At 40.7% G+C, this 24,831-nt stretch overlaps 1 protein-coding gene across 2 annotated transcripts in view; it reads left to right on the forward strand.

The window, feature by feature from the left end:
• The window catches only part of TTC7A (tetratricopeptide repeat domain 7A), a 172,215-nt gene that overhangs the window by 44,412 nt on the left and 102,972 nt on the right, over window positions 1-24,831 (forward strand). For both annotated transcript variants that reach the window (XM_041413546.1, XM_041413547.1), the window contains 2 exons: window positions 10,262-10,366; window positions 19,313-19,430. In XM_041413546.1, the coding sequence (XP_041269480.1) occupies window positions 10,262-10,366; window positions 19,313-19,430 (223 nt within the window). The remainder of the gene's footprint in view (window positions 1-10,261; window positions 10,367-19,312; window positions 19,431-24,831) is intronic.

The following is a 24,831-nucleotide window of genomic DNA, read 5'->3' on the forward strand; positions in this document are numbered from 1 at the left end:
TATTTTTGAAGTGCTTTGTGTAAAATATGCTCTAGAAAAAGAAAATGTAAATGTTGGCATGGTCATGTGGTCATAAGTGGTTTTTTAAAATTAGTGTGGTATTTGTGAAAGTCATCAGTAAACCACTGAGATGGCTGAAATGTGGTTGTGAAAAGTAGGCAAAGGTAACAGCAGCTTTTCTTTATTAGTCTTAAAAGAGTGGACTTCCTGTAGGAAATGTAGATGGTACAAGATGTAGTCAGTTCATTCTGGAGTCCCCACCTACACATTCTGGAGGTATGAGCAAATTGATGCTGTGCGATAGTAGACCACTTAATATGGTCCTGTATTCTGTGCCCATGGAGTGTACAGGAATCCATGTGGACCTGAGTGGAGGCCACCAGCTAGCACTCATTTGCTAAATTCCAGCTATTACTGGAATGGCTTTTATGGCTATAAGCTGAGCTGGAAATAGTGGCCTTGGCATAGAAAGAAGAGATTAATCCATTTTTTTTGCAAAAAAATTGTCTTGTGAGGTATAAGTGGCTGCAAAGCTTGCAAAGCTTGGAAGTGGTCTGAAGGAATTCCTTCATTTTTATGAGCCTATGTAAAGCCTTATTTTGGAAGACTGTTGAATGTTAAGGATTCTACTTCAAAAAAATGGTAGAGCAAGGAGAGAAAGTCTGATAAAGAGCATCAGATGTGACTAAGGGTATAATAAGCAGTACTATGGAAAGACTAAAATGAGTTTTTTCACCTTAAAGGAGAGAAAAAAAGCCTGAGAGAAGTCCTCAAGAGCTTTTAAAAGGAGGGGTTAATCTTGTCTGTGGTGGTTAGGACAAGATGTGATGGCATCTAATTGCAACAACACAAGTTCATGTTTCTTATTAAGAGGCAAAAAAATAAGGATAGCAGAACACTGGAAAAAGAATGTCCTGTGGAGATTGTGTGGAGCCTAAATCACTGGGGACCTGTGGAACACCTAGGCAAAGCTGTAGTGACCCCTCTGTGAGGCACCAGGGGTATCTTCTGTGGGACCTTGCAAACTCTGGGACTCCATCGTTTCCTCTTAAATATAACAGGTCTGGCTGATTTATGAGATACCAAAGTTTTCGCAATGCCTATTAGATCAGCAGGAAGATGAACAGAGATCTTTAGTCAGAAGGAGCCTCACAGATTGCTACAGAAGTTCAGTACAAGCCTTTCAAAATTCAATTCCAAGCTTGAAAACAATGGCTAGACTCAGTCATGTGTAAGGAAACCTGAAGGTACTGGTGGAATAATTAAATAATGAGCTTGGTGCCATGGTGCTAATACCTTGCACTGACCTATGTCAAGTGGGGGCTTACATGTCATGTCCAGCTCACCTTGGAATTCAGCTGGAGTTAGCCCTCTGTGTCTTTGCAAATCCTTCAGGTACCTCACCCCTTGATACTGAGGACAACAATGATACACAGGCCATGACAGAAAGGCACAGAATCTTACCATGAACATGGGGTTTGTCTGGGAGTTCTATAGGCTTTACAAGTTGTGTAACCTGGTTCTCAACAGGAGACAATGCTATAGCTCTAGTAATCTGCTGGAGAGCAAATGAAGATTTTTAACTGCTGATGTTTGAGAGTGAGTGTATGCAAAGAATAAGTGTGCTTGAGTCTTAGGTTAGCATAGGTTAGGAGAAGTGGGGCCTGATCTTTAGCTTCTAACAACTTGCATGGCAATTCCATTCTTGTCCATTCTGTGTTTGCATACCTCTTCACCTTCCCTACATGTTACAGAATATTTGTTACTTAGATATTTGTTACTTTTTTTATTTTTTTAATCTCTGTAGCTGTCCTATCTTTTCAGATTTTCAAGTATCTCATGTCTTTTTGCCTGTACTTTAAATATTTACAAGGTAAAATGTCCTGATCTTGCCTATTGAAGTAAAAGTGCTAAATGTTCTGAGCTCTATATGGGTCAGAGGGAATTCTCTTACCCAACAATCCCATCTGTGCAGTATTTCACTTCTAATCCCAAAGTATTCCCTGAGGATTCCTGTCATATACTCTGCAATGCGTCATCTTGCTAATGGGCGATGTGGCATACATTTTTATATTGCTTTGCGGCTTGATAGCAGGACAGAGTTCATTTACAAGCAAGTGCTCCAGTGTAGCAGAAAGAGCTGATGAGAAAACAGTGTGGTCAGTCTAGACTACAAAATGCAGAGTACACTGAACTTTTATAGGTGAAGATCTATTTTCACCTGTCTCAGTCACAGCCAATTCATGATCTCATTTCTTGGTAATGAAACCTCACATCCTGCAGCATTACTTGTTCTGCAGTACAGCAAATTGCGCTCATAAATCCTGGGCACGACAGGAACAGTTTTATCAACCTGTAAATACTAGAAACTTTGGTTTCTCTGGTTTTTTTTAAACATGTTTTTAGGATTTTCAATTCTGACCTTCTTAAAAGTGCCATAAAACCCTATCTTGCCTTCTATTCTACACTGAATTTGACTAGAGTGTTTTATTTGTATATTCAGATTAAGTCAATCAAAATTTCAATGTAGTTTCTTCTTCTACCAGCCGAAAAATTGCCAAATGGTGATTGTCATTTTTCACAAGTGATCAGTCTAAATATCAGGCCAACCACCTTGGCTCATTACCACATGTAGGCTTGAGTTTACACATTAGTCTGAAAAGCATGTGTCTTAACAAAAATAGGCACATCACTTCAGTGAGTTCCTACAGGCCTTGGGGCTTCCTAAAAGGGTAAATGAAAAAACTCAGGGAAGCATAACCTTTCTGTCTCTTTTATCCACTTAAGCGATAGAAATAATGGAGTGGTAGCAATTTCACTTTCCTGTGTTTCTCAGAAACTGGCATCATAAGAGAGATGGTTGTTTTTTAACCCATTTTTAGGAATGCCTTTTATATTGAACTGTATTCACTGAACAAGAGAAGCATCTAAATGAAAAAAAAATTCACTATTACATTTGAAATACTTTTGCAGGCAAATTTAGTTGGGAAAGGAAAGGAAGTGCTGGGAAAACCTAGACAATGGCCAAGACGTGGTGGGAGATGTCCTGTGTCACCAAGTGCAGTTCTGAGTAGGCCAAAGAGGTTTAAATCATTCTAATGCAGTAGCCCTGTTCCTGTGGTGCTGAATGTTGAATTCTTCACAGATGCTTTGAGTTGCTTCTGCTGGTAATAACCTCAGCTATGTGGTAATATCAGCTGGAGGCTGAGTGGGCACCGCAGCTCCCTGCCTCTGCTGCCGTGCGTGGACAGGCTGGAGTCTGAGTGGCAAGGGGTGTAATATCCGGGTGCCATCTGGCAGAGTCCTCAGGCAATGAGACGAGCCACTGTCCTGCTGCCAGAGTAAAACCAGTGCAGACAGTTGCATCTGCTTGTCTCAAGGTTTTGAAAAAGTGACCAGTATTGAGCAACATGGGGAAAGGAAGGACCAAACTCTTTCACAGAGTAGAAAAGACTTGGCAGAGAAGAGAGAGAGCTGCTTGGGGTAGATTTGTTCTCTGCTGCTGCTTTCCAGCTCAACAGTTTTCCCTGGAGGTCGTGGAGGTTGCCAGCACACAGCCCTCCTGCAGACTAGGGTAGCTCTACTGACATTTCTGAACTGGGAGGCAAAATTATCATAGTGTCTAGATGATGTATTACAAGCACAAGGGATGTGTAATAGGGTCCTTGTGCACTCGCAAGCATTTCCTTGGCCTTGGACCAGTTGGGTCAATTACATATTCCTTTTTCAGGTTTCTGTCCCCTTCCACACCTACTGCCCTCACACAGGGCATAGCCTGGGTGTCCCAAAGTGTCGCAGGAGCTCCCTGGGAGTAGAGAAGAAGTGCGTAGTGAGTGGGCTCTAGCTTAAATTTATGGTACTTAAGAAAGTCTCCTAGATCTGCATTGTGAGGGTTAAAATACATGCCTTGGGCAGCATGAAGCAACATTGATGCCTCTCTTTTGCCTACCATCCAAGGAGACAAGATTTGTGTTTAGTATACTAACTTGCCATTTTCCTAATTGTAGTGAGGGAGGGATTCTTCAAGGATAGCAGTGAAATTATTCTGTGAACACTGAACTGAGTTTGTGTAGTCTAAAAGTGCTGGGGGCCCTAATCGAGCCATTCAATTCTCATGAGTCTTAATCTTTATAGTACAGTAGATGTTTATTGTTGTTAGTGTATGTAATGCATGGAAACATTTTCACAGTCGTGTTCAACGTCTCTGCCTGAAAAAACCCAACAACACAACTTGGTTGGTGAGTGAAGAACTTTAGGATGTATGTTTCTTGAGAGGAGGAGTGAGTAGTAATATAGCCTTAGGCCAACTGAAGGAAGGCTGGAGTATCTGCTAGGAGAGGATAATTTGCTTTCACCCCTCACCTGTATACGCACTGAGAGGCTGAAGTACCTCGAGAGTGAGTAAAGGAAGAGCTTGGGAACAACTGAAGAGTCTGTGAGGAAGAGCCTCTGTGAGAGCTCAGTGGAGCTGGAAGCAAGTACCCGGAGGCAAGGACTGCTCAGCAGGCCTTGTGCTGGGGTTGCTGATGGGGGTTATGTGTTCCTGTGGTGTCTGCCACAAAGCTCTCCAGCCCTGCAGAACATGTCCAGCTCAGTGCTTGCCTTGAAGACAGCAATTGTGTGACTTCAGAGATGGCTGCATTTTTGCTGACCCTCCCCAGCCCCCTCAAGCCCATAGTGAGGGCAGCACAAGAGCAATGGGGTCAGCATTGCCATGTAGATGGATAGACTTGGCAGTAGGGGATGTAAGCTCCAAGCATGATACATTGCAAAATGAGGCAGCTAAAGCTGCTTTCAGCTGCACAAAATGCTCCTTTCTACTCTTAAGCCGTTATGTTTGTTCCTCTTTAAGGTAACAGGGAAGAAAAATCATGCATGTCTACCTGAATGGTTTTCTTAATCATGTAATGCTTCAGGAGGTGTCTGGTGTTATACAAAGGGTAGTAATCAAATCCTTCTTGGCATCTGTCATTCAGCTATGTTTCTGATGGACTCCAGCTTTTCCCAGAGCTAGTCTTGCAGTGTCACTGTGCTCCCTTTGGCTGCTCAGCAGTTGGAGATACTGCAGTCTTGCCCAAAGCTCATGCTGGCAGCATTTTTAAGGTTTTGAAACCAGTCTTACACAGACATGAACTCTGATTTTGGAGCCCTTAGCAAGTTGCTGATACACACTGGTCATAGCCAAATAATGCCAAACTAATGTCTGAGCTGCTCCTATCTGTGCTGCACCCAAAAAAATGAATCCTTCCCCTTATTTAAACAGTGCAGCAAAAGCAGATGTCTTTTAAGTGCTTCAAGGAGCTTCAAGTTTGACTCAGCCATGCCTGTATTGCCAACATACAGCTTTCCAGAAGGTTAGAAGGAAAGTTAAAAATATATTTAATACATAATTCTGCAGCAACAGCAGACAAATTTTATGATTTAGGCTGTTCGTTCTGTTGGTATCCTTGCAAAAGCTTAGGCTGGTTGCTAGGCAACTGACATTAAAAAAAAAAAAAAAGTACATTTCTCTTTGTATTGCAGGCAGGAACCTTGGGAGCAGCAGAGGCCTCGGATAGCTCCTTAAATAGCATTGCTGGGGAATGAAAGTTAAAATATTGAACATTCATTGGTTAAAGATCCTGTTACAAAGGTCAGCTATCTTGGGGATATTCAATAGTTTGGTTTCCTTTGGTGCAAAGGAAAGATTAGAAGGGAGTTTGCCTGTGTGCTGTAGATAGTACAAAAAATGGAAATTTCCTAAGATGCCTGACTGTTGAGCAGAATACCTAGGTGGGCTATATAATTGCCTTCAGGCTTAACTCTCTTTTCTTGACAGAAAGTGTGAAGTGAGGTGTTTGTCACATTAGCAAGTACAAATGTGTGCTTATAGATCTTAGAATGTAAGAGGTGCTTTTAAGAGGGAGTATTTGAAGCTGCTTAACTCCAGTGCTCTAATTTGATAAACACAAGGTAAAAGAAAAGGGAGGGAATCAGTTCCTGTGTTAAGTAAATGTCTTGGGGGAATAATGTTCATGCTGAGATTCACAGAAATCTCTAAATTCAGTGGAAAGCTTACAGCAAAACTACTGATTCCAGAGTTCTCAATTGCTTGCTCATTCTGTCATTTTTCTATGTCAGTTCAAGGTCATTTATATCTAAATGGCTGTGAATCCCAGGACACAGGGAATAATAATTCTTGCATTGGGATGAAATATTTCCTCCACTTCCCCACAATCCCTTTGAAATAGTGCAGTTTTTAGACAGGATGATGCAAGAAATACAGCAGTACTAGTTGTGGAAGTTCATTTGTGTACTAAACTGACAGGTAAATTGGGAATGAGGCTGTCTACCAACCCACCATCTTGAGGAACATTTTTCCTTCTGGCTGAAAAATAGCAAAGAAGGAAAAAATTAGGGAGGTTTAGGGGTATGCAAGAGAAGAGCAACTGTTCATGTCATGTCAAAAGTCTATCAGGCATTATTTACTGTCTGGAAATGATTCTTCCTTTTACTTATATCTGTGTTTTCTTTATCTTCTAAATAATAAATGGCTCTCTTATTTCCTTCTTTGGTTGCTTTGGTATGATGAGAGAGCAAAGGAGGGGAAAGAATGAGAATTGTATTGGCATAACCCAGAAAAACCGTTTGGGCAGCATCTATGGGTTTACCATAACTGATGGCAAATTCTCTCAAGCCACTTGGAAAAGGAAGAAAGAAGATTTACTGTAGTATGTTCTTGGTTTACTTCTGTTCATGTGCAAGCATCTTGGAGGAGTATGGCTCCATGCTTCATTGTTGAATTAGTAAATAGGGAGTGGGAGTTGTGTTCTGTGTTTGGATAGTTGTTTTTCTCTACATTTTATTCCCTTATAGGATTCAAAAACATGGTTGCCATAATTATGTAGGGGGAGGTGTCCTCTCCATCCTTGTCCTTCCCCAATAACTTCCTTGTGATTTCTTGCTCTAGGTGAGAGGCCAAATGAGACCTAGTTTTCTGAAGTCCTAGGGAACTGATTCTAGTGCAGTCATTATAAGCCAGCAATTAGCAAGTTAAATAGAAACACCATAAATCCTGGCTTGAATTATTATGTGAGCCCCTTTGAAACTCAGAATCATGAGTGGGAAGTGTGTACTCACTTGGAATTCAATTTCTTCTCTTCTCAAAACATGCCTCACCAATAAATCAAATTGTTATTGCCTTGCAGTGAATCTCACAAACAATGCGCTTGGCTGCCTGGTCCACCCACACTAAGTAAAAGAATACGTACATTTTAATTACCAGATTATTTCAATGTTGCACAAACACTGTTTCATATTAAATATTTTTACAAACCAATGATACTCAATAATAAGTGCTTGATATTTTTTTCTATTAATGTCTGTAATTAGTATCTTTAAGAAACCTTGATATTACATGTCATGCCAGTCTCCTCTAAGTAAGGTCACTGTGGGAGTGAGATATTATTTCTCCTGTCATTCCTTGACTAATGTTTTCATCAACTCTATAAAATATCTGCTGAGTAAAATTTTCAAGGTGAAATTATATAATATCTTGAATTTTTAAAATGCAGCTGGGGAGAAAGGCTTCATGTCACCCTGTTTCTAAAACCAGTTCTGCTCCATATGTTTAGTTGCAAATTTTATAAACTTCTTTAAAATGACATAACTTTGTAAATGTTTTAGGAGCAGTGCAGAAACTGTGCCTCTTGCTCTGTAAATCCATGTTCAGAAGTTCTCAAGTGCTTGTGTAATAAAGTAACTTGACACCTGAGGTGTTTGGGTGTAGGCACAAGATGGGACTTTCTCCTGTGCAGCATTCAGTAGTCACTGCTTTGCAGTGGCCTCCTGAACAGGCTTGGGGCAGGACAGACATGACAAGGGTTCTGTGGATTGAGACAATTGGAGGCTGTGATGTTGGCTTGTCCTGCAGACAGGGAGGGAGCAGCGTTCAAGAGGAACTGGACAGGAATGAGTTGTGTCACTTCTCTTCTGGTGTAGGTCCTACAGCTGTGGCCCAAATTAGGACAGGCCTGTCACTGCTTTGGTTTGTGCTAGTGCTAGTTGTGGTGATCCACAGGAGAGCTGCCACCAGCTCCCAGGTGCCTTCTGATTTCCCTGCAGTTGCAGTGCTGGTGGGGAACTGAGAAATGACCACTGGGTTGAGCTTGTGTCTGTTTTTGCAAGCATTGTCTCTGGACAGTGTATGGCCTTTTACATACCTGGCCTTTGCACTTGACTTTTGCGTGGTGAGATGACAGGGATTGCTGGGGTTCAGCTGCAGATATACTGGCTGTCACAGTGCATATTGTCCTGCTGTCCCGTTTATTTTTTGGAAACAGCTGGGGAGCTGCAATACAGGTACGAGGGCAAGAAGATGATATGCAGCCTAGGTCCCTTATGGGTTATGCTTGTATTTCCATGGGAGTACCAGCTGCTTTCAGTGCATTTTATGTGAGAGAGGAATAAGATGCCACTAAAACCTGAGACACCACTTGTTCTGAACAAATAGGTGTTGGGGAGGTTCATTCTGAGGGATGCTAGTCACCCCGTGGCAACAGAGCACAGCAGTGTGTTTGTTCCTGTACCTCAGGGTTGAATTACACGTCTTTATTTCTGAGAGGGATGAAGTAATGGTTCAAGCTCTAGGACAAAGTTTATTGATTTCCATCCTTGGTCTAAGACAAGCTTCCTTTTGGCTTTAGGCAAATTGTGCATTTTGAATTTTAAATTAGCAAATGCTTCCTCACTTTTACTGATCATGCCTGATGCTCTACGTAAGTGGGAGCAACCTGAAGAATATAGGGTGTGCTGCTGCTCTTGTTCAGACCACAAGGTTGGTACCCAAGCTTTTCAAGCAGGAGGATTTGCTCCCTGCTGCATTGGTTCTGAAACCCCTCTTTGCCTTAAGGTGGGCATGGCTGGTGTACATCTGTTTTTCTATTTTTCCAGGTTCCCTCCCAAGCAAATTCCTAATCAAGCTTTTGAATTCAGTAGCAAGAAGTGGACCTCAGTTCTGTGGAGGAAGGAGCTGGCAGGTGCAGCCCACTTTGGTGTGGTGGCAGGGGGGAAAGTGCTGATGGAAGTGGGAATGTGAAGCTGTGGTGTTGCTGGAGGGGATCACAGCAGTCACCAGACTGTGTGTGGGTCAGAGTTCTGGTAGGGAGAGCCCCTGGGAGTCAGGAGGAGACGCCCAGGACCTGATGGGAATAGCAGATGGTTGGACTTTGCAAGCTTCTGTTGCTGCTCTTCTGTAATGTAGAAAGGCCATGACTATTTAACGTGCTTCTGAACAGGAACATTGTGTCTTGGGGCTGTGTGGAAGACTTTGGGAGGAGACAGGCATGCGAGGAGAAATTCCAAGAGAATAAAACTTCCCCTTGAGTTTAAGCATGGGAAAATTTGAGTGGATTAGGGTCAATAGTGAGGAAAGTTTAAATGTAAGACAAACTCTCGTTCAGGTGGAATGGGCTGGGAGTCTCTGGTAGGGCAACTCCTGTCACCTTCTTACTGTGTGAGGTGGCCTTCTCATGAAGAGCTTTCTTCACTCCCCTTTAAAGCATCTGAAATGTGACAGCCGTGAATATGTGCTGTAAAACACAATGTTTGCAGAGCACATTGGGTCCAAAGGGCTATGCAAGTACTAATCTTGAAAAAAATCCTCATTAATGGTAACCTAACACCAGCAAAATAGCAAGAGTTTATGGGCTTTCTTTCTAACACGTGCTTGGACTACCCAGTGAACAGTGTATTGATCTGCACCCACCCTTTGTATGGTGGGGTCCCAGTTGCTTTCTTGTATGTTCTGGAACTGGAGAAGACATAAAGCGACCTACTGAGCAGATTACTTTAGCCGAACAAACCTCTCTGAGTGAAATTGGCCTAAAATATGAATGTTCTGGAGTATAAGCTCTTTATGATCTCTTCTGGCTTACTGGAAGATGATTATATGCAAGGAAAACTACAGCAGAATTCTTGTGTACTGGGAGGGCAGAGTTAAAATAACCAGTGCATTGATAGCTAAGAAAACTGTTTCTTGTGAAGTGTACAGACAGGGCTGCCTCTTTGGCGTTTCCTCTGAGCGTGGGAAGAGTGTGTGTGCATGTGTGTACACACGTCTGCATGTGGAGGTGGGAATAAAGTTGCTGACTTGTTGCTGACATAGGATTCTTTTCTCCACAGAACTTCTTTGTACATGTCACTGCAATGTTCTGCATGGACTCTCAACAGCATTGTCTAATCAGCCTTTTTTATTTCCTCCTTCTCTCTCCCACTCCTCCAGTCGGCATATGCTGTGTCAGTGCTCAAAGAGTGTGCTAAACTGCGACCTGCCGATCCCACCGTTCCTCTTCTGGCTGCCAAGGTCTGCATTGGGTCACTGCACTGGGTAAGCAAGCTGATGCAATTCTCATTATGTAACGGATTAGGTGCTGCAGTGACAGTGCCACAGTGTAGTTGCAGTGCGGAGAAAGGGAATCCCTGCTAAAATCATACACACGTGTGCCCTGTATAAAAAATTAAAATCCCTGCAAGAAATTTTGTAGTGAATCATTAAAATGTATTTTGCTGGCACATCGAAGAAAGGAGGAGGGGGGAAAGCCATAAAGAGCCATTCTGAGGACTGCTGCTTCAACTGAGTGTCACATTGAATCAGCCACTCTTGTAGGCCCTGCAGGACGCAAGTTAATAGTTAGGAGTGGACTGTTAGATAGTTCAGGTCTGCTGGACAACTCAGTCCTTTGTTCTTGAAGTTGCTGTGTCAGTGTTTTGTGTTCTGGATGTGTTAATGTATGCCCCAGAAGCAGAGTGGGAGTGGAAGTTGGTGCCTGTGAAATTCTGATTATCCAAAGGAGCAGAAACATCTGTCACTCTTTCTCTACTTGGTTTAATTAACTGAACGGCAGCCTGCTGTTCTCACCTGTCCTCACCACGAGGTGTCCCTGCAGTCAGTGAAGGATTACAATTGCTGAACAGAAGTGAAACAAGATGTGAGAAAATATGAAAGAAAATACCAGAATAATCTGCACAGATCTTGGAGAAAAGTTGTAGAAGCCAATTTGCTGTTGTTTTGTTCCCTTACCCCACCTCCCCACCTTCTACATCCCTGTCTGATGAAAGCTGCTGTTCAGCTAAACTTGAGGTGTATCAGTTTACACCAGCATCAGGGAGGGTGTTTGGTTATGCATGTTTTTGAATGAACTACACTGTTTGAACTATAATGGTTAAGCTTATATGTGAGTCAGCAAAAAATGGGCAGCATCTTTTTCTAGGAAAAATCTTCAAGTCTAAGGACCTTCAGGGAATCCTTGCTGAACTGCCCAACCTACTTCTGCTCTACATTTGGAGCAATTTAACTCTCTTGTACCCATAGCTCAGTCTCTAAATTTTGAAGGTTTAAAGTCATTCAGTGATGTATAAAAACATTCACAGTGAATGTTATTTTTAAAAATAAAGTAAATAAAGGGTTTTTTTGATTCTTAGAGATATTAAAACAGTGTGAAAGTGAGGCATTACAGCTGTGTTGAATGCTGTTCTTAGTATGTCTGATGAAGTTTTCAACACACAGCTAGCACATAAAAATACCTCATTACTTTGAAAAGACAATGAGACTGTAATTCAGTTCCAGCTTGGACAATCCAGTATGTCCAGACTTCTCATACATGACAGAGCTGACGAAACAACTGGCTAACCCTAAAAAGTAGGAAAGGCAAGGGAAGAAGGGAAAAATGAGCTGGTTTTGATTATTGCAAGAGGGTTTTTTCTTCAATGTACTGCTTTTTTTATTGTTTGAAACGCTTTTCAGTGTTATTCAATCAGACCCTGGCTCAAAACTGGGGGTATTATGAAATAAAATCATGATTTCACAAGAGGGCAATTTTACTCCAGTTATCTAGAGCACAGCCTTATGAACTAAAACCAAATTAAAAATATTCCCTCTCCCATTCCTTTCAGTCAGTGGCCTATGCTTTACCCTCATAGCAAACTTGATGATGGTATAGAAGGATTTTAATTAAGGGGAGTCTGAGGTAAATCAGATCATCTTTTAAAAGAACTGAAATGATAGGTTCCCACATCTCTTAGTCAAAGGGGTGCTTTTGATATTACTGGCAGACTCCTGTGCCTAATAAAGACCTTCCTGCTTAGCAGAGCTGTTTTTCTAAATGTCATCCTTACCGTAATTATTTGCATTTAAATTACATGGCAATCAAATCAGAATTGAATAATTTAAACTGGAAGTTAACAGGCTGATCAATGCCAGTATAAATAGAAAGAAGATAGACATGGGACAGGAACAGTCTAATGGACAAATATTAGCAGTTACAAATATTCAAATATATCTTCCTTTTCAGAACATATAAAATATGATTAATTTTTCAATTAGGAAATATGTCTGTGTATTTGGTTGCTGGCTAGGTGGGAAAAGGGTGAAATCAGATCACCATTTAGCCAAATGAAACAGCTAATTTATATCCTGCATCTGTCTACTGTGTGGTGCAGTATTGTGGCCAGTTTGTTTATAGCTCATGGGCAAGCAGTACTTTAGTCTTCTTTCAGCTACTAGCAATAAAAAAACACCCCCAGAATACAACGTTTATGCAGATGGATAATTACAGATGTCATAAGAAGCACAGAACAGTTTCTTTCATGATTAATCTAGTGATCACTTAAGTCATTTTGCTGGCTTTGTGCATGGTGTCTCAGCACACTTTAAGAGCAGAGAAAACAGAAAATTAATTTAAATGATTTACAACATTGAGGATGCTCTGATCACATCTATGAAATAATCTCTCAGTGCAGAACAAAACAAAGTGAAAACGTGGATGCATTCATACAGTGCCATGCAAATCAATATATAGCAAAGCCTGATGCAGAAAAGAGCTGAGCCTCCCCCAGCTTCTGTTGTGGCAGTATGACTAGATCATTAACTGATGTAAGGTGGCAGTACTGTACTGGCATGTTAGGGGTACCATGCTGACTTACATCGGGAGATGATCTGCCCTATCAGCTGCTAGCTTTTAGGATTGGGCCTGCAGTAAACAACTGGGTGTGGTGTAAGCAGTGTTTTGGCTACCTTTTTCAGAATTAAAGGTTTTCAAAAACATAAATTAAAAAAAATCCAGTGTGAACAATAAATCAATACCTTATTAATTCTAAAGCTTAAGCCAGTAGACTTGGAGGACCAGAAAAGCTTCAAAATGAATGCACATATATAAACCACATTTGTATGGTCAGGATGCAGTTGGACCTGTACAGCAAAGCTGGAACTTCTGTATTGTATCTAAACCATTACACAGGTGTTTTAAGTGTTTTTGTAGTAGGCTCAGAATTACTTTTGAGACAACATGCTGCTAAGCCTTCCAGCTTGCTGGGGTTTCAGCACAGCAGTTTGCTGGACTTGCACATGGATGATTCTATCAAGTGAACACAAAGCCCATTTGTGTTTAGCCAGCTGTCTTTTAGCTTTCCAGAATGCACTGTGAAATCTTTAACTATTGTAGGTCAGAGTATTGTTTTAAGTTTCCGTGGAAGAGCTGAGATAGCTTGCACTGGAATATGTTCATACTGAGGTTGCTTTGCCTTGCTCCACTATAAATTCAGAGTTCTGCTCACTAAAAGGCTTTCTGCAATTTCCTCTTTCACTCAGCCTTCCCTGGCATGGTCTCAGCTGAATGCTCACTTGCCTATTTTGGCAATGACTTTGAGTTGCAGGATGAGTTGTTGTTTTTAATATTTTAATAGTACGGTTCTGTTACTTTCATACTAATCTAGGTTTTCCAGGATGCTGTTATGGCAGGTGTTGTGAAAATACTAAAAATGGAACTTCTTCCTACAGACAACCATTAAATACTGAATTTCTCCATTTTTGGGAGCCTTGTTTGAGGTATTTAGGGTTACCCTGATGCTGTATTTTGCCTTTTACTCAGTTGATTTCAATGGAGGCATGTTGAAAATATTGTAAATACACATAGAGCAAAGTGGAGTGTAGTCCTAGGATACGCTTGAATCTTCTAGAACTCTGCTCTTACAAAAAGCTGGAAAAACATGAGGCATGTCTGTAATTTCCATTGCTCCTCAGTTGGTATAATAGCAAAAGTGGTGGTGTGCTAAACTTGTGTAGCAGCAAATGATGCCGGTATTATCAGCTAATATGAGCTTTTCAAAGCTGCAGCACATGACAGTTCTATACCTCATGTTTCCCTCATTTCTTTGAACTGGTATGCACAACAAAGTGCTCTACTGCAGCAGGGAAGACAGAGATCATGCAATCTGTCAGGGAAAGGCAGAAGTGCTGTTGGGCCAGGGCAGGCTGTGCATGGAGTCATAAAATCTGAGTAAGACATGCCATGAGGTCAGAACGCCACGGTGTGTGTGTGTGTCAGGGGGGTTGGCAGGATGTAGATGTAGAGCTGCATAGTTCTGAGGTAACAGCTTACCATTCATTACTTTCACAGAGCACTTAATCAGAGTGCTTCTCTCCCTTTCTGTCTGTTGTTCACCCTGCCACTGTAGGTAATAAATGCTGTGCATGTGCTGGTACCCAGTCACTTAGGAGCCCTGGAGTCGTCTGGAAATGCTTAAGTCATACTGCAGTATGAATAATATTAAAAGATGAAATCTAGTCCTGTTACTGGAGTTACTCTGTCTTCTGATGGTCATCCAAGAGGATTGGCATCACCAGAGTGAGAGGCTACTGAGAAAGCAGGGAAGGGCAAGGAGCTACTAGGTATTTCTTCTGTCTTTTAAAATACATTCTTGATTACATCATCACTGCTGTTCTAGGGCAATCCCCATGGGTTTTAGACAATAAAAATGACCAATAATTTTGTCTTCAATACATTGCCTTTGTGAGCAAACCACTAACTACAGTGGAGGAAAGGCCTGAGTATTCCTAAGTACGGGGGGCTGAGTTTACACAGACTAAATTGGTGAGCTTAACAGTGGTTACACAGAGAGCAAATGCTGACTAGACCAGCAACAGAAAGCACAGGATTTTTTTTTTCCTGACATATATAACATGGTTGGCTTTGTGTGCTATAAACAGCTGTGGGACAAAACCTTTTCATTAGACTGTGCCTTATGGACCACTTTCTTCCTATGCGTGTTTCCTCTTATCATTCTAATTTCGCTATATTTATGTTCTTCTCTTTGAATTAGTCTCTATGGCTACAACCCAGTGTAATGAAAATTGTAAGAAGAGGTCGATTCAACTAGTTAACATCATGTGTAATTTTGTATAAATACCATTCTATAGGATTTTGATCTCTTAAGTGCTGGGGTATTGTTCAGTGTCATGGGTGTCCAAATTCACCTGCTGCATTAACCTTGTCTGCTATCCTAAGTCCAGTGTCATTCAATGTATTTTCTGCCTCTTTCTTGGTGTGCTCCTCTTTTTTGGCGCAATAAAATGCTGTTTTCATCCTGCTGTACATCATTGATTTGTTTGTCCTTAGTTACTCTAAATGTGTGCTGGTGAGAAGTGCAATTTCTAGTTAGTCCTGCAAGCTGTTGATTCAGTGGGGTAGGGCTTGAGCTTTTCTGAAAACAATCTGGGTGGCAGTTGGACACCAGCTGGGTGGCATTAGGCCAGGGGACAGCACCTGCTGTTCTCCACTCCCTTGTCAGTATGCCTCCGGGCTTGGCTTGAGCACATACCAAAACCTGAGGCCAAATAACACTGGTGGCTGGAACAGCCACTCTCTGTACCAGGGGAAACATCCCTCAGGATAGCACAGCTAGCAACTGTTCTTTTTCTTTCAAACATGAAGGAGGAAGTAAAAGGGGAAAAAAAGCCCAACCAACCCCAGAGTATGACCATCTTATTGGTGTCAGTTCACAGCTGGGCAGCCTGTCTCTCTCCAGGTGCCAGGTGTTTGCTTTCTGGTGTGATAGAGGGGTTGCTTAGCTAGTGGTTCTAGGTGCCTCCTGACACTTTATAAAGCTGGAGTTCAAAATGCAGAAAGTTCTTCTAAGGTTGTTTTTCCCCCATGTTGTCTTCCGTCCATGCAAGTTTTGGAGGCAGGGAACTTCTCCCTGCAACCTGGAATGCTGCTTTTCTCCCCAGCAGCTTTTCAGTGCAAAGTATGTAGAAAAATGTTAGAACAATAAGGGCCAGATTGGAGGGAGTACTTTAAGACTGCATTTTTTGTTGCTTCTAAGAGAATAACATGGTAGGCCTTCCCTCCTCCCTTTCTCATCTCCGCGATACAGACTGAAGACACCCCGTATCCTTAAGGACCCCCACAGACACAGCTTTACTGGGAAAGCACAGCTCAGGCTCACTACTAGTCCCTCACTCTGGTGCATGGAGAGGAGCTTTTATCCGTCCAGACTGCAGTCTGGTAGTCCTTGCAGTTTAGTTGGTTACCCCAAGAGTGTCCCAAGGGGGTTTTTCCTGTTTCACGTAGTACTTTCCAGATTCACAGTTGAGGAGGACATCTGCAAGATTGATGCACTGGAGAGTTGAAACCTCACAGTGGGTGATGTGAGTGAAAGGTTTGGCTTTTCAACACTTTGCTCAGAATGACTGAAGAGTAGGAGAATGGGAGAAGAGGGGGCAGATGGCTGCCACAGCAGGGCTGGCATGAGAAGTGTCTGAGTGCTGTAAGAAGGAAAAGTAAATGTCCTCATAAACAGAACCAGCTGTGCTGGAGTTCGTGAGGCCACTTATTTTCAAAGCAGACTTCAGCTGACCCAGGTTTGCATTTATAAGAATCTTTGTGGCTGGTCAAAATGCCATTAGTATTTAGTATGAATAAATGTTACAAGAATGTGCTAGAAGTGCTGTTTCAGCCACTCTGAAAAGTTATGTTTTTAATTATTCATTCGTTAGATTAATCCAATACTGACAGGCCGCCCTGGGTAACTGGCAGGCAGGAAGGCAGAGACTGGAATTACCATTAGGTGACCATTCAGAGAAACAATGGAGCAAAATCTCTGCAATTTTACATGTCTTCATTTCAGCTTCAAACTTTTCATTCAGTTTTTTTTTCATACACTCTACCCACCCCTACTCTTGTTCACTAGTCATTAGAATACCTTGTATAGCTCTTTTCTTCATCTAATGGAGACTTCTTGGATGAAAGTGTGTGTGGAGAAAAGAGGAGAAATAATGAAGAAATAGAGTGGGAATATAGCTGTTTATGGTGGCAAAGAAGTGAATAATGAATTTTCAGACTGCAGAGATTTCATGCCTTACGTAAAAGTTTCTGAGAGATGAATAATTCAGTTATAATATAGGAGGCTTTTTTGTTCTTTTTTGGGTTTCTTCTATGTGGCAAGTCATGGCCCACTTCTTCCATTGTCCTGGGCTCTGGTCCAGGACACATTTCAGTATGTGGTAGGGAAGCTGGTAGGGCTACTGACAGGTTAAGAAATCTCCTGAAACAAATCTCAGTCTTCCTTATGTGATCAGAGTTTAAGGGTGTTATTTCTACATTGCTGAAGTAGGTGGGACTATTTCCAGTGATCTTGGTAGGCCTTGGATTCTACCCTCAAAGACAAGCCTTGCAGTTTAGTTGGCGAGTGCCAGTATTCCGCAAGAGGTGTTCCTGTGTCATTTAGTGGCTTTCACAATCACAGCTGATGGGGCAATGAGCAGCACTAATGCTTTCATAGTGCTTTCAGGAAAGGGTTTGATGATACCATATGTGTTAGCCATTGGACTGACCTGAGGTTTCAGAAATTATGGAATAATTGTTCTACATCTAGTTTAAATTCTGTGGCCTCGGGAGTTGTACCAGTGGGAAGAAATCCAAACAGTGGAGATGTGTTTCTTCACTTGCAGTTTTCAGCCTTTCTTCAGGTTTATGTTGAAAGTAGTTTTCTTTTGATGTTTGATATCATCTGATAAATCCAGGTTGTTTGTTTATGAAGCCGTTAGTTAATGTTGTCACCTGAATGTTTTCAAGTGTTGGGATTAGGAGGCTCGTTGACAGGATGCTACATCAAGTCAAGTAGATTTTTGTTCATAGGTAGCGTATTAACAGATCACTGCAGAAGACAGATTTCTCGTTTGATGGTGCATTTTAATTCCAGGTTTTTATGGGTGAGTCATTTTAGATGTTAAGGAGCCATGAGGTGCTGAAGTCTGACAATGCTGAGTATAAAGAGGGCACACATCCACAGTACTTGTGTCTAAACTAGCTGGATTTCAAACGAAAAAAGTACTTTTTCAGAATTAAACAACCCCATCTCATAAAGTCAGTTGTGATGTAATTAAAGTTTCCAAAGGGAGGATTTGTCAGATAGTGTAATGCTGTCTACTTCTTGATTAGGAATGACTCTGATTATGGGTGACAGGATCTGCATACTGTCTTGTACAGAAATGAGATTTTCCTGTAGGCTCTATCTTTCAGGCATTACTTACAAGTTTTGCCAGTGTCTCCAACCTACACTTTTCAATGTATATATTGTACAGGTCTTAGTCTTTTCTACTTAAAATGGGTGAGTGATATTAATGAGAGTTTAAAGTTAGAAATGAGAAACACTCCATTCTGTAATAATATTTAACTTATTCTTTTTACTTAAAATTGCCAGTAACTCAGATTTTACAGATGCTGATAGATATGTGTCGAAAGGAAGCTGTGGGGAGCAGTCTGTGATGTACTAGAGGAGACCAGCTTACATATTTCATCACTTTGGAGACTGATCCTGAGAGATTGTGACTGCTCTCTCCTCCAATTTCTATCTATAATATAAAATGCATTTTCAAGGAAATTGTGTCTTTGCAAAAGATGCAGCAAGTGGTTAGTACAGCCAGAGCTGCCAAGGTAGTGTGTTAGTTCAGATCAAAAGTTGTGTCCTGAAATTTCTGCGTCCTTGTGGCAACAGAGCTTCAAGCAGCAGCTGAGAGCTTTCAGTGAAGTTAGTGGTTTCTTGTTTTATTCTAATGTTTTAAAAGAAAGTAAAATTTGCTAAACGGCAAAACTGAACGGTTTTCCTTTAAAGGAAGAAACCTGTTAGACCTTTCCTAAACCTGTCCTACTGGAATGGCATATAAGTAGTCCAGCTGATCCAGCATTTGCATTTAAGGCTGCATGATTGAAATGTGCCTGAAAGAAGGTATAAAATAAGATAGTGCCCTTGATTAATCCTAAACATCTGGAAAGAGTTTGGGGTGCAAAACCCAAACTTTTCTCAAAACTGTGGAGCATGTGCACTGAGGTCTGCTAATCTGACCTTCTACATTGTCCTTTTTATGAGTGTTTACTGGGGTCACTGAAAGCCTTTGTGTGAATGGCTCTCAGATCACTTACAGGTAAGCCTAATGGTAAATTTTATTGGAGCAAATATAGAGGAAATGCCTGTAAGTCTCAACCTACCTCTTTTGCAGCTGGAAGAAGGAGAACGCTTTGCTAAAATGGTGATAGACCTGGGTGAGGATGCTGGAGAGTCCCTAGCAAAGGGCTACCTGGCACTGGGCCTGACATACAGCCTACAAGCTACTGATGGTGAGTTACTTGTTCATCAAGTGTTGTTATACAGAGAGCATTTGTTCAAACTCTTCAGTGCAACCAGTGGGAGTTTATTAGAAAATCTGCCTTCAGTGCTGACTAGACATGAAAAACAATCAGATCACAAGATAAATGGGAGCTGTTCATGTGCTCAGAGAACTGTCTTCTCTGGTAATAAAAGTGAAGTTATTAGGTAAAGGAAGAAATGCAGGTCATTACTTAGGGGGTGATAATGTGAGTGTAGCTGACAATGCTTGGTGTGCTTTACTTGAATACTTGTAATACTTTTTTTTCACTTAATTTACACAACAAAAAGTCAAACTTTCCATCTGTTTTCATATTTTTTTCACCCACTCATAAATCATAAAGAAATACAATCCAAGAATTGGAGTCAGAAATGCCTCACTTCAGTTCCTGGCGTGGTACTGATTCCACACCGAGATTCAATCTCTCTGTGATGTAGTTTCTTTTACTTAGAAGTAAACAAGATAAAAATATCTGCCTCACTGGTACATGTGGATATTGACTAGAAACAGACCACTGAATGTAAGAAGTATTTTATTTTAATGCTGCTTACTTGGATTTTGAATGAGTGGACAAGGGGCTCCTGCAGATTTGGTGCTTTGTAGTTAGAAGCGCTTGAAGTGTTTGGGAGAGTTCTAGCTCTGCCCTTCATCAAGCTCACAGGTGGGAACAGTCTTTGTTTATTCTGTGGCTTCTAACATAGGTGAACATATGTTCTAACACATTTTCTTTGAATAATGGCTGAGCTGGTGTGTTTCCTAATCATTTTGGCACTCCTGCCCTCAGGCAAGCAATAGCTTTTCTCTCATAGAGATTCCATAGAAACAAATCAACTTCTTCAAAGTTGATTCAGCAAAGAAGCCTGAATCAAAGCTAAAATTACTCTATTGTGTTATCATGGAATATGCAGGCCTTGTAACTTATACCAGAATTCTGCAAGGCACGTGTCTGAGAAAGTGTTCTTGTGCTCTTCAGTACCACAAGTTGGTGTAGTTTTTCAGCCAGCCATATCTGATCAGCTGTTCTGAGAACTGCTTTTCATCATGGAGGCTAACAGGCACGGCAGCTCTTTCCAGTTCTCCATTTCTCTGCCTCAGAGTAGTTCTCCCTAGAAAGTTCATGTCAAAAAGTATGTCCTTCCTAGCCTGAACTTTGTCTTACATATATATATTAAGTCTACTAGGAATAGGGTTCTGCTTAACAGCCTAGTTTTTAAGGCGTTTTGCCTAGACATTCTTTAAACTGTTGTAAAGCTATACAAGATCCCATAGACTATTTTCAGGGATAGAAAATAGTCCTTATGATCTCTTTGTAAACTTCAGTATGAAAAGAAGGTGGTTTCTAAAGAATAGAGAGCCATGTACCATCCTCTAGATCTAAAAATACTTTGGCACAGCAAAATATGAGTTGGAAACTCTTTTTCTGGAAATATCTTGAGTTTTCAATAGACTAGTTCAATATTATGTCCTTTTTAATGTAAAACAAACAGTCTTCACAACAACTGCCTTGGATTATATTCAGATTAGCCTCTGATTTATGTTTTGAAACTGCAGAATATATCGGCCTTCTCATTGTATCTCTAGCCTTTAAGGCAACAGGACAAGTCACTCAGTTATTGGAGGGAAGTACGAAGGGTATATTTCCATTTTGCAGATTATATTTTAATAAAATGGATTAAGTCTTTCAAAAGCATACATATGATGGTCATGAATATGGAACTGTGTTTCACTGGGAAATGTCAAATTTGCACTAGCAAGACATTTTTCATTAGCATTGTTAAAAAATAGCATATGACAGTGAGGAAGCAAAGCTAGAACATGCTGAAAGACAGCAGTTCTGTGATGTAATCCTGCCTCATGTTGTCAATCTTGTTTATCATTGTATTTATACCAGTTCTTACTGACATATGCAGACAAGTCAAACATCTGTGTGTGTGTTTATATGAGATTCGTGTAACTTCCTAGTTAAGATGAGTTTCAGTCAATCAGTATTTTCAGTGGTAGCTAAGTGTCCCAGAGACGTTTGACCAATTGCCTTTTAAAGCTTTCAGCCTTCCATTCAAGTTAGACTTTCTTATTTAATATAACCTTCTAATAATTATTTCTCCTCCTGTGTGACAGAGGCACTGAGGAGTTGTATTAAAGCCTTTCCTTTGTGATTTGCAAAAAGCTCCTGTAGGAAGTAAGATTTCTTGAAACTTATGCTGGAAAGCTTCCTTATTATTAATGTTTAATTTCATGTTTCTTGAAATAAGTCTCATTGAAGTACCTGAACAATGTGTCCTCAGAGGAAGCCATTGACACTTTTACACTTTTGCCTCAGTCTTAGAAGCCCAAGCCTCCTATGCATAGTTAATGTCCGTTTTCTGCAGATCAATTTCCAGTGGGTCAATGCCAACAGCAAGCCATTTGTCTTCCTCCCACTCCCAGTTTTGACGTAAGCTGTATTGTCAACTTTTCCTCCCTTAGGTCTGGTGAAGAATTTACTGAAGACAGGGAAAGGTGACATGAATTTACCAAAGGCTGAAGGACTAGGTTGAGAGTGTATTGTGAACAAGTGCTCTTCTTACCTCCCATCACCTCCTCAGAAATTGTGAAATCTTTGTAGATGTAACAGTCCCTCATTATTTTTTCAGAGATGAGTGTGCTGTATCTCTGTTTTCTTTTACAATTTTGGTAGAAGGTCATGGATCAGGGACTGAATTAGAAGCTCATTCTATCAATCTTTGTGGATTTTACAGTCAGTGTACTGGCAGCACTGGTAATGTTCAGGCCCCCCAATTTGTTCACTAAGAAGTGAATAAATTATTAGTGAACAAACTTACAGTCTTAGCTTTTGGAAATAACAGTGCATGCAATCTTTAATTATAATTCTCGGCGCTAAAACTGTATGTTGTGTCATATTAGCTGTCTTAACTTAAGGGAATAGTTTCCAAAACTCAGTCATATTTGCAAAAGGGTGCACACATGTCAGTGTTTTAGTTTAGATCAGAAATTTATTTATGAAGTCCATTTATCTGTCATCCCCACTTCTTATATTGTGATTCACATAAAGGAACAGTTTCGCACATTACAAACTGAATCCTTTCCCACAAAACAAATGTTTTACATAAATAGACCTGACTGTGCTTCAGCTGCTAATGGGTGCTCAATCCATTGGACAAGAGTAGAACTAGATTTCTGTCCCTATGTTTGTAGTGTTGATTCTGATCCTCAGCACTGTGTTTCATTCCATGCATTCAGTACTCCTACTGTGCTCTTAACTGCTTTTACTAAGACAGAACTTGTCCTCCTTTGTTTTTGAATGTGATCCAGAGCTTTGTAGTTAGGTACAAAATACTGCTGAAGAACCTATTGAATTTTAGTAAGGCTGAAGCTGCTTTAAAAACCCAAAGTGCTTCAGAAAATAAATCTTGGGCTGCTCAAGTGGCATTTGCAAAAGTACTGTATCTTACGGGTTTCAGAAACCCCTGTGCCACTCTCCCATTGATCAGACTGCTTTTGGAGCTTATTTTAATCTTAGTAATAAGTCATATTTTGTTTTATTTGATGGAACTGCAGCAGCCATGCTCGCAGGAAGTCAAATTGGGTAGGGACTGAAGAATTCTTTGGTGCTGTTGACCTGGGAGAATGGAGCACAAAGTTTAAAAGTTTAATCAGACCCACCAGGTTCTGTTTCCTTAGTGCAAACTTTTCTTTGTCTGAAGTGAGAGCTTCTCAGTGATACAAGTGCGTTGCAGTTTTCTTTTAATAATTCAGGGGTATGGCATCTGCAACGTCTTTGGGCAACCTGTCTCAGAGTCTTGCCACCCTCCTAGTAAAGAATTTCTTCCTGTATATAATCTAAATCTTTCCTCTTCTGGTTTAAAACCATTACCCCTTGTCCTGTCTTTATAGGACCTGTAAAAAAATTACTCTCTGTCTTTCTTAAAAACCCTCTTGAAGTATTAAGAGGGTTGCAGTAAGGCCTGCCTTGACCCTTCTCCAGGCTGAAAAATGCCAACTCTCTCAGCTTTTGGAGACATCTTCCTGCCCTCCGACCATTTTCATGGCCCTTTTTTGGATTTGTTCCAATGGAACCACCATGTCTTATGTTGTGGATGCCAGAGCTGCACACAGCATTCCAGCTTTGTGGTAGCTGAAGATGCAGTCCGCCTTGTGGGAGGTGGGAGTCACATGCTGTTTCCCAGTAATGCAGAGGCAAAGCTGACTAGTTGTAGAGTAATCACATCATTTCCACAACATATTTTGTGTTTTTTTCTGGCTACAAGCTGAACATTAGTCAAATGTCTTAACAGGTGGAAGCTCGACATTCTAGTTTTCCATTTGGTGTTTAATTTGAGGGACAAATGGTAACATTAATTTCAGTCTTTCTTGTTGTGTGACATCTTCAGAATTGCTCTGTAACTTAAAGAATGCTAGTTTCCTTGAGAAACAGAATGTCAGATTTTTTTTCTATAGGAATGTTTATAGGTATGACCAAATCCTTTCCAATATCTCCTCAAGCATTTTTTTTACATCAATCTTGGTTCTTTAATTTTTTTTCCAAATTTTCTTCCTTTGTTACCTTTATCCAGTATTTTGTAATCTGATTTAAGGCTACTGAGAATGATGTATTTTTAATAGATGCTGCATTTTACATGAAAGTCCATGTCTTTAAATTCATTATTTAAAATACAAACTTTTGGATCAGTTTTTAATCTTGGAGTAGGTTTTGTGGCCTAAGCAAGTTCTGATCTTTATGATTAGGAAATCCTGAAGGTTGCTGTTCCTCCCAAATGAACCTGGTGTTCTGAAGAACTGTTGGAAGATGTAGAAATAAAAAACATCTGATCACTATAGCTACTGCAGCAAATAATTTACTTACAAAATTTCACTCGCTGTCATATTGCAGAATGCAAAGAAACTGGTTACCTTTGCAGGTCTTGCAGAAGAACACATCTCTTTTCTTCTTAATAACTTTTAAGAATACTTGAATTTCACTGTCTTTGTTGCATTATTATATACTACTTAGTAGCTTTCTATTTGGAGCATACACTGACTTGATGTATCAAATCAGATACATTCATGGGTGATGTTAGCTGATGGATTAACTACTCATCACTTCCTTATGCTGTTGATCAATAGCTCTCAATTTCAGGATAGGCAGAACAAGAAACTGCTGCTGTGCAAAATTGGAAAGCCTAAGAACCAGAACAAGACAGCCAGTGCATTTCTAAAAACCATCACTAGGTTTCTAGATGTTTTGGATCTGAGAAAGCCGTGTTCCTTTAAGCTCTTCCTGTGTTCCTGTTGATCTTGATGATATCTTCTGATACCCAGGTATAACAAGAGCTTGATTCTTCTCTTCTTTTTCTGGTATTAGGTAGGAATTA

The sequence above is a fragment of the Onychostruthus taczanowskii genome, unplaced genomic scaffold (assembly GCF_017590055.1).
Source record: "Onychostruthus taczanowskii isolate IOZ18803 unplaced genomic scaffold, ASM1759005v1 scaffold42, whole genome shotgun sequence".
In the NCBI taxonomy this organism is placed as follows: Eukaryota; Metazoa; Chordata; class Aves; order Passeriformes; family Passeridae; genus Onychostruthus; species Onychostruthus taczanowskii.